The 13,535-nt window shown below is 29.2% G+C and overlaps 1 protein-coding gene across 1 annotated transcript; it reads right to left on the bottom strand.

The window, feature by feature from the left end:
- Window positions 1–1,624: 1,624 nt before the first annotated feature.
- Window positions 1,625–3,134, bottom strand: LOC119662924 (probable 3-hydroxyisobutyrate dehydrogenase, mitochondrial). Its single transcript, XM_038072578.1, has 2 exons — window positions 3,061–3,134; window positions 1,625–2,970 (listed from the first exon to the last, which is right to left on the bottom strand). Exon 2 carries the CDS (start codon window positions 2,940–2,942, stop codon window positions 1,968–1,970), a length of 975 nt encoding a protein of 324 aa, XP_037928506.1. The 5' UTR covers window positions 2,943–2,970; window positions 3,061–3,134; the 3' UTR covers window positions 1,625–1,967.
- Between the last annotated feature and the right edge of the window lie 10,401 nt (window positions 3,135–13,535).

The raw sequence follows: 13,535 nt of genomic DNA, 5'->3' as shown, positions 1-13,535 counted from the left end.
AATTGCAAAAACTTTAGCCTGAGAAATCATTTCATTAGTTACTTTTAACAAAATATTTAATACTTCTACTACCACCACCACTTTCCCTACTACATGACTTCTGTTTTACTTCTTCGTCGAGATGAAGCAACCGAGTATGGTTACAATTTAATTCTAGGCTGTTGAAGATATACAAAAGCCTGTGTACACAACATATTGAATTTTAATTGTCTTCATTTTGCTTCCTAAGAGAGATCCATTCGATTTAATTCTTGATTCTACTACAAAAATTTGTTTATTCCAATTACTCATATTTTTTTTTGTGTCAACTTGACTCCTTTGCATGAATTATTTTCCATTGGTATTACTCTTCGAGAACATTTTTTTTTTATTTTTGATTTATGACCTACATGAACACTAAACAGATTAATTTTTATCACATCAAATATATTTTCCAGCTTATCTTTCAATCTATATTTTTGCTTGTTTTCCGAATGCTATCATTAAAAAATGTTATGCAATTACGTACTCAGGCAGACAAATAAGAAATCCATCATGTTTATACAGATCCACAAATATATAGATAAGTGATAGAAAATTGAATGCAACTTTTATGTTTTTCTATATTTCAGTCAGTTTTATAAAATATATTATTTTCTTCTGAAAAAACTCATTGAGCCAATAAAAACTTATGTCATAACTATTTTTGTGAAAATTTTTAATACAAACTTTAAAATTATTTTTACTAAAATTTATACATTTATGTAAATGTTACAGTTGTGAGAATTAGGAGTATTATTACCCTAATATGAGGAGTATTGGTGCAAGTATACTTCAAAAGAGGGTTTATCTTTTCCTGGACATCATTCGTAGAAGGGCATTTAAATAATTCAAATAATCTCAATGGCGAGTACATTCAATATATTACATCAATATATACTTTCTGGAACTCATTTATCACGCTATAAGGTTAGTAATAATTAGTTACCTATTCTACGAACAATGAGAACTAAAATGTAATATTTTAATTAAATCTTATCCTCTTAAAAGACACGAAGGAAAAACTTTAGAAGCCATAAAATAAATAAATTAAATTAAATAAAATTAATAATTACTCCTCTTTCCATACTCAAGAACTAAATTTATTAATCAATACTATCATTCCATAGAGACTCTATAAATAGTCACAACACTACACATTAAAAAAAACATAATTTCTAATTTAAATTTACTATTCACAACTTATGAAGATCCAATCTCTGAAGAAGTAAACCAAAAATATATGGAATTATGATTTATTTATTTTTTTTATAAATTTATACTCGCATAATTTTGTATCTAAATTGCAAATTACAAGTAACTGAATGCATAAATTAATAGAGACATTCCTCTCACTGTTCTACAGATTAGTCCACGTCATTATTTATAAATTATAATTTAATTTTTCTTTTGTATTATTCATTTATATAGTTAGTATTATACACCTGGTTTAAATATCGCTGATAAAATTTAATAGATATCTTCTCTTAAATCCAAAAAGCATGTGCAATTTACATCGTATATCTATATATATATATATAATAAATTATGTATATATATAATAAAAATATTCACAGTTATTATATTACACGACCATTAGAAAGACCATATTTTTCGCAAATCTTTATTTTTTTAAAATTGTCGTTAATACCATTCATTATCCATTGCACACTTAACGACTCGGTTTTTTTCCCATGAAAGATAAAAATATTTTTTTTAATTGATAAGAATAGTAAGATTTTATTATGTAATCACATACACACGTATAAAATGTGTACTATATATAAACTATAATTTTCACTACACATTTAAATGCTATTGAAGTCTTAACGAAGCATGTAATCTTGTAAATTAATTTGTCCCTAAAATTCTATAAATGCAAGTCTGGTCCATCTGAAAGGATCAACAATTTTTCACAATTCTTCGCACTTTCCTACTTCATTCCCCGTTTAGTTGTGTTTCTCGTTCTTCATGAAATCATAAACTACAGAGAAATCCTTGTTGCCCAAGCCCTTTGACTTTAATGTACGGTAAATTTGATGAGCCATACCACCCAATGGAATTGGTGTATTAGAGGCAGTAGCTACACCAGAAGCCAAGCCCAAATCCTTGGTGATTAAATCAGTAGAGAAACCACCCTTGTAGTCATTGTTGGCTGGTGCAGTAGCTGTAATGCCAGGAACTGGATTATATAATTCAGATGCCCAACAACGACCTGTTGATGAGTTGATAATATCAGCGAATGTTTGTGGGTTCAAACCCAAACGGATAGCCAAGTTCATTGCCTCGGAAACACCAATCATAGAAATACCCAACATCATGTTGTTGCAAATTTTAGCAGCTTGACCCATGCCGTAATCACCACAGTGTGTAATACGTTTACCCATGCACTCCAAAACAGCTTTTACGGCCTTGTATTCAGCTTCAGTGCCACCAACCATGAAGGTCAAGGTCGCTTGTTCTGCACCAGGCACACCACCAGAGACTGGTGCGTCAATGAAACGTGCGCCCTTCGAGCTGACCATCTTCTGGATGGATTTCACAACGTTGGGATCAATTGTGGAGGAATCGATGAAAATTGTGTCCTTATTCACACCATTGGCTGTCATTTCATTGTATGTGTTGGCGACGATGTCGTTATTTGGCAACATAGTGATGACGAAGTCAGATTTCTGTGCCAGATCGCTGGTTTTCTCATAAACAGTAGCGCCCTTGGCCTTGAGATTATCGCAAGCCTGCTTGGAAATATCAAAAACATGCAATTTGTGGCCTTGCTTCATCAAGTTGCTAGCCATGTGTCCACCCATATTGCCCAAGCCCACGAAGCCGATGTTCTTGGAAGCACCCTGTGTAGACATGCAACGTACCAGGGTTTGGCTAAGAGCGTTCATTGCTGGAGAAGTACACACAATACGTAGAGCCATTTTGCTATATTTTTCAGTTATCCAAAGCCTATTGAATCGAAAGATAAACGCAATAAAAATTATGTAATTTAGTTAAAATACGCAGCACAAATAAAAAATAAAATAAAAAATTCCACACCTCAGCAAACTAAGTTCACGAAATATCCCTCACGTTCTGTTCGTTGCCAAAAGCACACTGTTCTCCCAGTAGAGAACAAATTTGCTGCGAGTCGTTCAATTTACTAACCTTCAACGACCCCCGCTTCCTCAGCTCAGCATAAAAGCACATCATCATTGTTTGTCGAATCTGTCTGCTCCATTCTCGTTCTACACATTTTCACTCACACAAACGCAACGCAACCAAACGCAACGTTTGCAATCCAAAATAAATTAAAGTTGTCAAGCAATTTTGCTCCACACGCGCCGCTGTTTGCTTTTGTTGTTGTTTTTGTTGTTTGAGAAACCGGCGAGCCTACAAGTGGCAAAAGTAGTTTTATATGCAGTGCTTTTGCTCTCTGAGTTTTGATAGGCGTTGTTGGTTGGAACCAGAATTGTTTTTATACAAAAGCACACGCGATGTTTGTGGAGCATAAAACCGTATGGTGTGATCATGACTCTGTCGCTCCAGGAAGCTTTAAGCGCTACACATTATTTATGAATATTAAATTTATTTTATTAAGATTAGTTTTAGTAAAATTTGTCGATGGTTATAATATGTAGTTTATAATTATGATATTAAGGCCGTGTGCGAATTAGAGTAAATTGAGGTAAAGGAAATTGTAATTTTCTAGAGACTTTTTATACTATACTTATGTAAATATTTATTTATTTATTTATTGCACTTATTTATTATTTTTGGTTAGAAGTTTTCAAATTTATTTATTAAACATCTCATAAAATTTTCACAATGGGAATACCTAATTTACATAATTTTTACTCGAAATATGGTACATATCAATATCGCTGCCATACGGACATAATTTGCTATTTCCCTCAATTTACCATCAATTTACTTGAACTCGCACACGGCCTAAGTATTTCACCTTAAAGAATATGAAGTGAAATTATGTGTATATAATTTACTTATTAAATATTAGTTTACTTATCAAAAAAATGTAATAATATATATAATAATATTAGGCATACAAAAGAAATGCCTGGTATTTGTGAATAAAATTGCAATTAATGTATTCAAAATAATTATATGAGGTCTAAAGAGGCTTAAAGTGTGGTAGTACATAGTAAGTAGTTTAATTATCAAACTAAATTAATGGCGTATAATCCTGTATGACAACTTTATTGTTTATTAATCCATTTGCTTGAGATTTGCATATTTATAAACTAAATATTTATGAAATACTAAGTATTATTATATTATCATTTATAGGGTTTTTGTTTTTTTTTTTTTGTTAATGTATAAAAGTTCAATTGAAGGTCATATTTTGTATTTTTTCAGTGATTTCTGGCACCTGAAATAGGTGTTAAAATAAAAATCCGATCGATAATTGTTCACATTTTGTAAACCTTTAACATTTTGCGTCAGCAAAATATTATGGTAAAACTTGCATACAGTTTTTGGGCTTAGCAAATAGAAATGAAAAAGTTCATAAAAAAAATTTTTTTTGTGCATTATTTGCACTTATTAAATTTTAATGTTTATTAAAATTAATTTTGTTTTTAAATACCAATAAAAAGTTTAAAAATATAAAAACCAAGTTTTAAAAACCATAAAAAATTATAATATTAGGATTAAAAAGTTATTAAAATTCAAAATTGACTCCACTTAACTGATTCAGAAAATACCGGTTTTTTATCATCTAATTTCAATTTAGCCACAATATATACTACGACTATATAAAGTATATTGTTTGTTCATAAACTAGAAATTATTTCTTTTAAATGAAACTAAAACATTTTTCAATATATATATATATATTATGTTACCCACTCAAACTACCAAGTTGTTTCTTTGTTCTACGTTATTAAATCATTTCAATACATTATAACTTAAATTTAACACAAAATCAGCTTTTATAAATTCTTTTGATTACAATCTATAGCTGATATATTTAACTCATAGATATTAATGTTAGATATTAATATTAGTTACTGATGAGCCCTATGTCATGACGTGCATATTTGAACCTCCTTTAGCAGTATATTCTTAATTGTGTTTTTTTATATTATACAACATTATCAAAATATTAAAACTCTTTAAGTTATCATTATAAAATTGTGTAGCATGTATTGAAAGTCATAATTGCCAGTTACTATTATTTCGTACAACTGGAAATGTGTAGTTGATACGTTCCAAGCAATTTGTTTTGTATGCGCTGTTTGCCTGTTAGAGCTTTTAATAGAAATATCTCTTTTGGAAAGTCATAAGCTTTCATGAAAGCTTGAAAACGTATGCTTTCATATCAAAAGAAAGATTATTTTTTATCAACAATAAATGTAAAAATCATCAATCTAAATATTTAGAGTTCACACACAGTCAAGTTGATAATTATTAATAATGTATGGTAAAGCTTTTATTCATTAAGATTGATTTTCACATTTACAACATAAATATGTACGAATCTATGTATGTCCACAACCAAACAAAAACAAATTAAACGAATTTGATAGAAAAACATAGAACTCGTTTTGTAAACATAGAATGTGTTCTGTAAACATAGAAAGTGTTCTGTAAACATAGTATCCCACAGTTTTGAACTATAATCAAAACTCACATTTTTTTAATTTAAAAATGAAAGGTATTAAAAAAAAAACAACTCCAGCTATAATCTTACTTCCTCATAGTACATCCTTACTCTATACCAGTGGTTCCCAACTGGTGGATACATAGTTTGTAGTTTATTCACTGAGACCGCACACACACACTTATTAAAAAACAAAAAATAAACACAAAAAATTTCCAAGTCATTATAGGTATACCTATTTTATAGCCTATATAATGTACCTAAACCAGAGATGCATAAAGCATATTAAAATAAACATACAGTTTATTATTCTTAAACTTTGTGATCCCTATTAAAAATAAAAATATTATAATGGGTCTTGGTCAAGAAAATGTTGGAAACCACTGTTATATACCATCATTTTTACCAAAAAATCCAGAATATTAGAAAGTATTTTAGATTCTTTGCTTTTACCATCCGATGTTACTATAGAAAAGTCTGTACGTTTTAAAAAATAGTGCCTTCAAACATTGCTGTCAAATAATAATTATTGATCTACGAAGATCAATTTTCGGATAATGATTTATATTTGAATAATGATGTGGAAAAATGATTTAAATATGTTGTTGTTCAATTCTTAAGACTATATACGTATAAAAAAAGTAAAATATACACCAAAAAATGAAAATATTTTAAAATCGGATTACTTTAAATTAGCAATGCTGGGATATATGTTTTTCAGGCACATACACCAATTTTAATTATAAATTACATCGATACTATATTTTATATTAATTGATATGTTTTGGCTTGGGTCTTTGATAATTATAATTGGGTCTTTATTAATAATTCAAGTCAGAAAAAAATAAATAAATATATTAATATATAACAGAATATGCTAACAAAACAACTGTTCCATTATTTAAGTGTGCAATTTATGAAATAAAAGAAAACGTGAAGACATCACACACCCACCCAATATTGAGGGTACCCTCAAAACCATCATTGCAGATGGTTTTATATACGCTAAAGAGATTAGTTTAAACTTTATTGATTGAAATTATTATCGAAGGTTTGAAATACAGTAATAAAATAGTATATGAATTATGATCATAATTTCTATAATCCTAAGTATTATCTGCAGCGATATACATAACAGGGAATATTTGAAAATAAACAAGGCATCGAAGAAAAAGAGTTATAATTGTTAAGAATACAAGATACTACAATTTCACTGTAACCTTTTCAATATTGCTGTATATACCCATATTGTATTAATATAGTGTTATGAATATAGATAGTATTTACTTATTTAATAGTGAATATTTGTGTATCGATATAGATACAATATAGGTACTTGATTTTATAAGATTTTTAATTTTAAAAACAACCTGGTTTTTATTTAAAGTTTATATTTTATGCTAACATTCAAAGTTTTGAGGCTTCTCGGGCAGCTTCTCAGGATTATGATATATATTGTACTATATAATATTAGTGTTTATTTTTCCAAAGAATCGTGATAACATGCTTTTTTGATGGACTTATCTAAAACACTCAGTATTTTGATAAATATTGAAAACGGACTCATCACACTTACAATTTTTTTCCTTTCTCGCACCAAGGAATTTAACCTCTCGCGAGGTTAAAGCACATTGGTGCTTAAAACTCTATAGGTGTATGGTATACCAGCACACTCTTCACTTGTACAAATTTTTCCAGAATCTGATGCCTGTTCAGATATCTATAATTATGTGTATTTATATTGAAATGATTATTATATACCATGTATTTAAAAAATGCAACTAAAAGCATGTTATGTAGTATGATAATGTTATGTTTAAATATTTAAATGCTTCAGTATTTACATAATTTATGTTATTAGTATTTGAATTTCACATTACAAATTATGAAGAAAATATGTTTCGGAATTTTTACTAATAAATTTAAATTGGACATTGCAATTATGAATTATTAAAAATATTTGACTGACTCAATTTCGCCTCATGGCAATGTTATGAAAATTGATATTTTAAAGTGAATAAATATGAAATATCATATTATGTATTATGACAAAAATTTGCAATATTTTTATTTTTTACTTTTGAAATTGCAGCAAATCTGAACTCATTCTCTTACATCATAAAACAGTTTTATGCTTAACAAAAAAACAGCAAAACTACATTTAAGCGCACATAATTTCACTACAAAAACAAAAAGAAATAAAATACATTTTTTTTATTTCTTTAAAAAAAAACTAAAATCGCAACAAACTAAGCCTGAAATACGTATGACCATTTCTGCTCCAAAACAAGTCCAGCACATTCATGAGTTAATAAGCCATTTCAGAAAATCTGGTTCGAAAGTTGATACACAAACTTTTGGGAAACGCAAGCAACTGGAATCGACGTAATGAAGCACAACACTTGCACAAATCTCACATTGAGTGACATCGAGCAGATGTAGTTACACATCGAATCCGAATCTTTTGCTGAAATTGAGTTTAATTAAATACAACTCTGCTGACACAATAAGCACTGCTAATCTATAACATCGCCAAGAGATGGTACTTGGATTGGATTAGATTCGCTTTTATAAGAGCTCAAGTCAGTGCTGCTGGAAAATGTTGGAGCCATCGAAAATAAAAACACAATAATCTGTGGATCACCATAATTGGAACAAATTATCTTGCATGCAGTAATCTCTTAATCATAAAGAACTAGTAGATGACCCGGCGAACTCTGTTCCGCCTTAAAGGCAATAAATAAGCAGTTTTTTTTTAATTGGAAAAAATACAAAAAAAAAAAAATACCTACATTAATCATTCATAATTTATTTGTGTATTTTAGTACACATCGCAAATTATCTATTTGTTGACCTCTGTTGTTCGCTCGACCTTCAGTCCTTAAATTTGCAGTATTTCGTATTCTTCTTGCATTACGGCTTTGTCGGGAAAGATTCGATCGTCTTGGTCGCGGCATTATTAAAAAACTAAAAACTCAAATTTTCAACCATACCATACATTATAATTGTTAATTATTTATTTTGTTGAGTTTGCAACAACCAGGAAGTTTTATTGATTAAAAACGATATTTATTGCAACACAAACTTATATTGATCTAATACAACTTTTAAAAACACATTAACTAAGTTATAGAAACTGTTAAATTTTAATAAAATATTTTCTTATATCAAAAATTTGAAAAATTTCAAAACCTACTTTGTCGTGAACGGGATAAACAGGTATCCTATGTCCTTCTCCTGGCCTTAAACTACCTCCCTGCCAATTTTCAGCTAAATCGGTTCAGCCTATGTCCTTCTCCTGGCCTTAAACTACCTCCCTGCCAATTTTCAGCTAAATCGGTTCAGCCGTTCTTGAGTTATAAGTGGTGTAACAATAACACATCTTTCTTTTATATATATAGATTTGTAAATTGTTATATATTGAGTACATATTATCTCTCTTTTTTTTTCTTATCTCTTTTTTGTTACTTTTTAAATTAGTTCTAAGATGATGCAATAGAAGGGTTTTTTTTTACTCTTAAAGCATTTTTTAAATAAATAGATAAATAAAAATATAAGTAATTAATATTAACTGTTGTTTAATATGCAGGGTTTGAAAATGCTTGACTTTTTTCAAGCAAATATTTCTGTTTACGAAAATGAAGTAAGCAAAATGCAAATCACTGTGTTTTTGGTAATCGGTAATACAATATTATGTCGCATACACGAACATAATATATACCTTACTTTATTGTGAGTCTTCGGAATCTCACAAGATGTACAAAATACAAAATGTACTCTCCGGACAGTAGTCATACTGTATATATACTTAACCCTATTATCTCATTTATCTATTGATGTAATATTACCCCACACAATTGAATTCCAAACTAATGTAAATTAAAATTGAATTAATAAAGATAAAGAGACATACTAGTTATGCCCAGATATAACTATCCATATGTTTCATTTTCATCTTAATTGGATATAAACTATATAAACCTTTCCTAAATCAACATTTCACAGTCAATCAATTACTATTTAAATAGATCATTTTCTTTCTAAAAATTGCCTTCAATACCTAATATTAAATTGAAACCCTTCGAAATTATATAGAATACAAACATTAGAAACAATTAGAATAAATAAATGAATATGTATTAGGGTGCCATTAATTTTCGAAAGTTGGAAAATTGCCCGCGGCACCCCCCAGTTCGGTTCATTTTACTAAAAAAATAATCTGTGTAAAATTTTGGTTCAATTGGATAAGTGGAAATGGTGCCCCAAGAGCCTCAAAGATTGAAAAATAACGATTTTTTTCATAAAATTCATTTTTGATTGTTTATATCTCTGACATATTTAATTTTACATAAAAACTGTCTTCTTAAAAGTTATAGATCTATTAAAAATAAACAATTCACTCATACAAGTTTTTCTGTATTTCTAATAGTTATTGAATAAAACAAAAAATAAGTTGAAGTCACCCGATTGCTAGCTTTGAAAGTACTGTGAATGTTATTGTCCGCTTCAGCTTTACAAAAAATTTAATATTTCTAAAAAATTTAAAATAAATTCAATATTTCCAAAATTTAATCTTTCTAATAATAAAAAAGTACTAATTCTAGGTTTGTCCGACATAATTTTTATTATTTTAGTTAAATTTGCTGGAGCAAAGTATCCTTATTACCTTTAGTTATTTTTGCGCGATCTATTGATACTCTCCTGACTTCCTTGTCATCACTATCTATATTCAAATTTGAAACCATCTTTTTTTTTATCTCAGGTGATATATTTAAATCCAAAAAAGCAAAATAAACAAGCTTTATCTTAAATACCAAATACAATTTTTTGATATTGACTGAGAATAGAAAGAAGATTAAAATCTTGAAAATAAGCTTTGACTGATGACAAAGCATTAAACCATACTTCAACATACACTTTAGTAATAAATATACATATACCACAAAGAGCATTTTCTTCTTCTGTAGATAATTTGAACTCTTTCCTTAATAAAAATATTTTTAATACATGCATGGCCTTCGCCATCCATCTTGCATGATGTATAGCTCCAGGAGGTCGAAACTTTATGGTACAGTTCGGCTTTCCTCCTAAAAACATTAATGCAAGTTCCAGAAGTTCCTTATAATCATCTCTTGGTTGGTTATCCTTACGAATCTTATAAAGGAAACTTGTAATTCGTAACACATCATCCATATTTAACGATTTTCTTACTTTTTCATTTTCTAAGCCGACTGTAAACTTATCAACGTTTATTTTCGGCCAAAACTTCTGAAATCGTTGAAATAGTTCAACATTTGGGCTTTCAGACTTGTACACTTTTTAATGTAATCACTTTGAATTAAAATTCACTTCGCATTCCAATGAATAATACAGAAACTCACTTATGTATATATCTATATAAGTATTGGACTTATTTGTAGCAAATTTAGTAGACAATTCATTCATTGAATTTACCTAAATTTAATAGGGGGATTTTAGCTTGTATTTGCTTTTATTCAATAACTATTAGAAATACAGAAAAACTTTGTATGAGTAAATTGTTTATTTTTAATAGATCTATAGAAATTGTTTTTATGTAAAATTAAATATGTCGGAGATATAAGCAATCAAAGATGAATTTTATGGAAAAAATCGTTATTTTCCAATCTTTGAGGCTCTTGGGGCACCATTTCCATTTATCCAATTGAACTAAAATTTTACACAGATTATTTTTTTAGTAAAATGAAACGATCTGGGGGGTGCCGTCAACCGATTTTACGAAAAAAAAATTGCCCATATACCTTAATGGCACCCTAATATGTAACATTACTGCTGATAAATCTACAAGAGGAATATGGAGTTATGCGAAATACAGTATACGTCACGATTATGAGTTAATGTATATTTATTGTCAGAGATGTATTGGCGACATAGCCAAAGAAAAAAGACACATCAGCTCTTTATGAAAAATAGCATCAGGAAAAATAAATAAAATAAATGTGCATAAAATAAAATGTAAATTAGTTTTTAGTTTGTTCGATGTTTGTTTGACTTTTTCTCAGGGCATGGTATTATTACAACTACTCTTGGAAACATAAAAGGCGGTTTTTTACACTGGAATCTATTTACAAATTCAGTTTACGAACAATATACAATAAAAAAATATACAGTTAGGGCTGCAGAATAGCAGGTATCTGTTGCCGATGTCGCAATACTTTTTCCTATTCATGGTTCTATATGGGGGTTCTCTAAGGTTAATCTTTTATTATGGTTTTTTCCTATCTATATCATTATTGTCACGTTATCTATGAGACAAATTTATTAACTTTTTTATTAAGAAATGAAGTCAACAGTTAAGAGTAGTTGCACAAAGAATGTTGAAAAGTAATTTTACAGCACCCCACATTTCTTCACTTTAACCCACGTTATCTTCAATAAAATCCTACCTATACAGAACCCATTCTTGTTACGAAACACAACTATTCATGTATTCGTTTTTGTAATTCCTTTCAAGCTACCTGTCATATAGTTCTCCACGGACTACAACAACAATAACAGAAGGAATATTTTTATATTATTATGGTTTTAAGACAACGCAAGAAAACGAAGTTGCAACCAGTCACCACAGTGAGCTGCACCACATTTAATTACATCGTGAATATCTTAACAAAACATCTGAAATGGTCTATCATGTATGCATGGAGCTATTAATTGAAGAGTGCTATTTAAAGATTAATTTCGCCTTTATAGATAGACAATGGTAGTCTTTTAAGTCTTGTGGCTAACAATAAACACAGTGGTTAATCAGTGAAAATGGTTTCATTGTTTTTCGGAGTATTCTCCATGATGATCAATACATTTATGCATATGATTAAACCAATTTTTAAAATTGAAATTGAAATTGTTATCTCCAAAACTATGATTGTGAACTTTTCAATGGCCTGTTCGGGCGTCAAAAAACCCTTGATAAGGATTTTTTTTTGATGTTTTGGAATAAGAAGAATCCATTAGGTGCCAAGTCGGGACTGTAAATCGAATGACCCATCAATTTGACATTTTGAGTACTCAAAAGCTCTTCTGTTTGAGCTGATGTGTGGAAGATCGCATTGTCATGTTGTCATGGTGGAAGACGATCTTCCTTGAACGGTTAGTTTTTTTCAATTCTCCAAGGACTTTCGGCGAACATGGATATGGTTGTGTACCACTCAGAATGTACCGATCTACATTATTCAAGTGATATATTTGCAACATGACATGTGACATCAATTTATTTATTGAACAATTACTTATGATCAAACCAATTAAAAAAGGTATGTAGAGAGTATATAATTTTAATTTTTTTATTCGTTTAAATACTAGTAGAATAATAGTAATTTTTTTTTCTTTTATTATTAATGGTATCTTTCTGATAAGAAATGTAATCAAATCTTAAAAACTAAACATAATGCAATTAGCAAGTGCTAATTTATTAAAATTTAGCTAACCATACCTCCATCGCTGTTACAAGTATTGCCAAGTACTGTCTTAGGAAATATTTGAAATTTTAATTAGTTTATAGTCCGTATATATATAATGGCAAATGCCAGGTTTAGACTCTTGCCTATAAAATTAGAAGCGATGACTAATCGTGTTTTTCCACAAGTAAAATTTATAACAAAAGAAAGAAAAAAATATGATAAGGTGGTATAAAGCTTTTTCGTTTTAGTCTGGATATTGTGGTATCAGAAAGCAGCTATTCCGCCATCGGATTACGATGATGATGTAGCTTCACTTCATTTTTGGTCGCATGTCTAATGACATCCGTAACATGTAAATGACTTGTAAGTTTTTGAGATACCAAGGAACGCCAGTTCTTTGTGTAAGTAATTTGTTTATCTCTCTCTTTTTTTCGATATTAGAAGCACATATTGTATTCCAAAATTCTATGCCATAG

This window comes from Teleopsis dalmanni, unplaced genomic scaffold (genome assembly GCF_002237135.1).
Source record: "Teleopsis dalmanni isolate 2A unplaced genomic scaffold, ASM223713v2 unscaffolded_contig_0012, whole genome shotgun sequence".
Lineage (NCBI taxonomy): Eukaryota > Metazoa > Arthropoda > Insecta > Diptera > Diopsidae > Teleopsis > Teleopsis dalmanni.
The sequence above is the reverse complement of the archived record's forward strand: the minus strand, read 5'-3'. Positions and strand labels throughout refer to the sequence as shown.

Coding starts and splice junctions, on each gene's coding strand:
- LOC119662924 (XM_038072578.1), bottom strand. CDS start 2,942: ATGGCTCTACGTATTGTGTGTACTTCTCCAGCAATGAACGCTCTTAGC.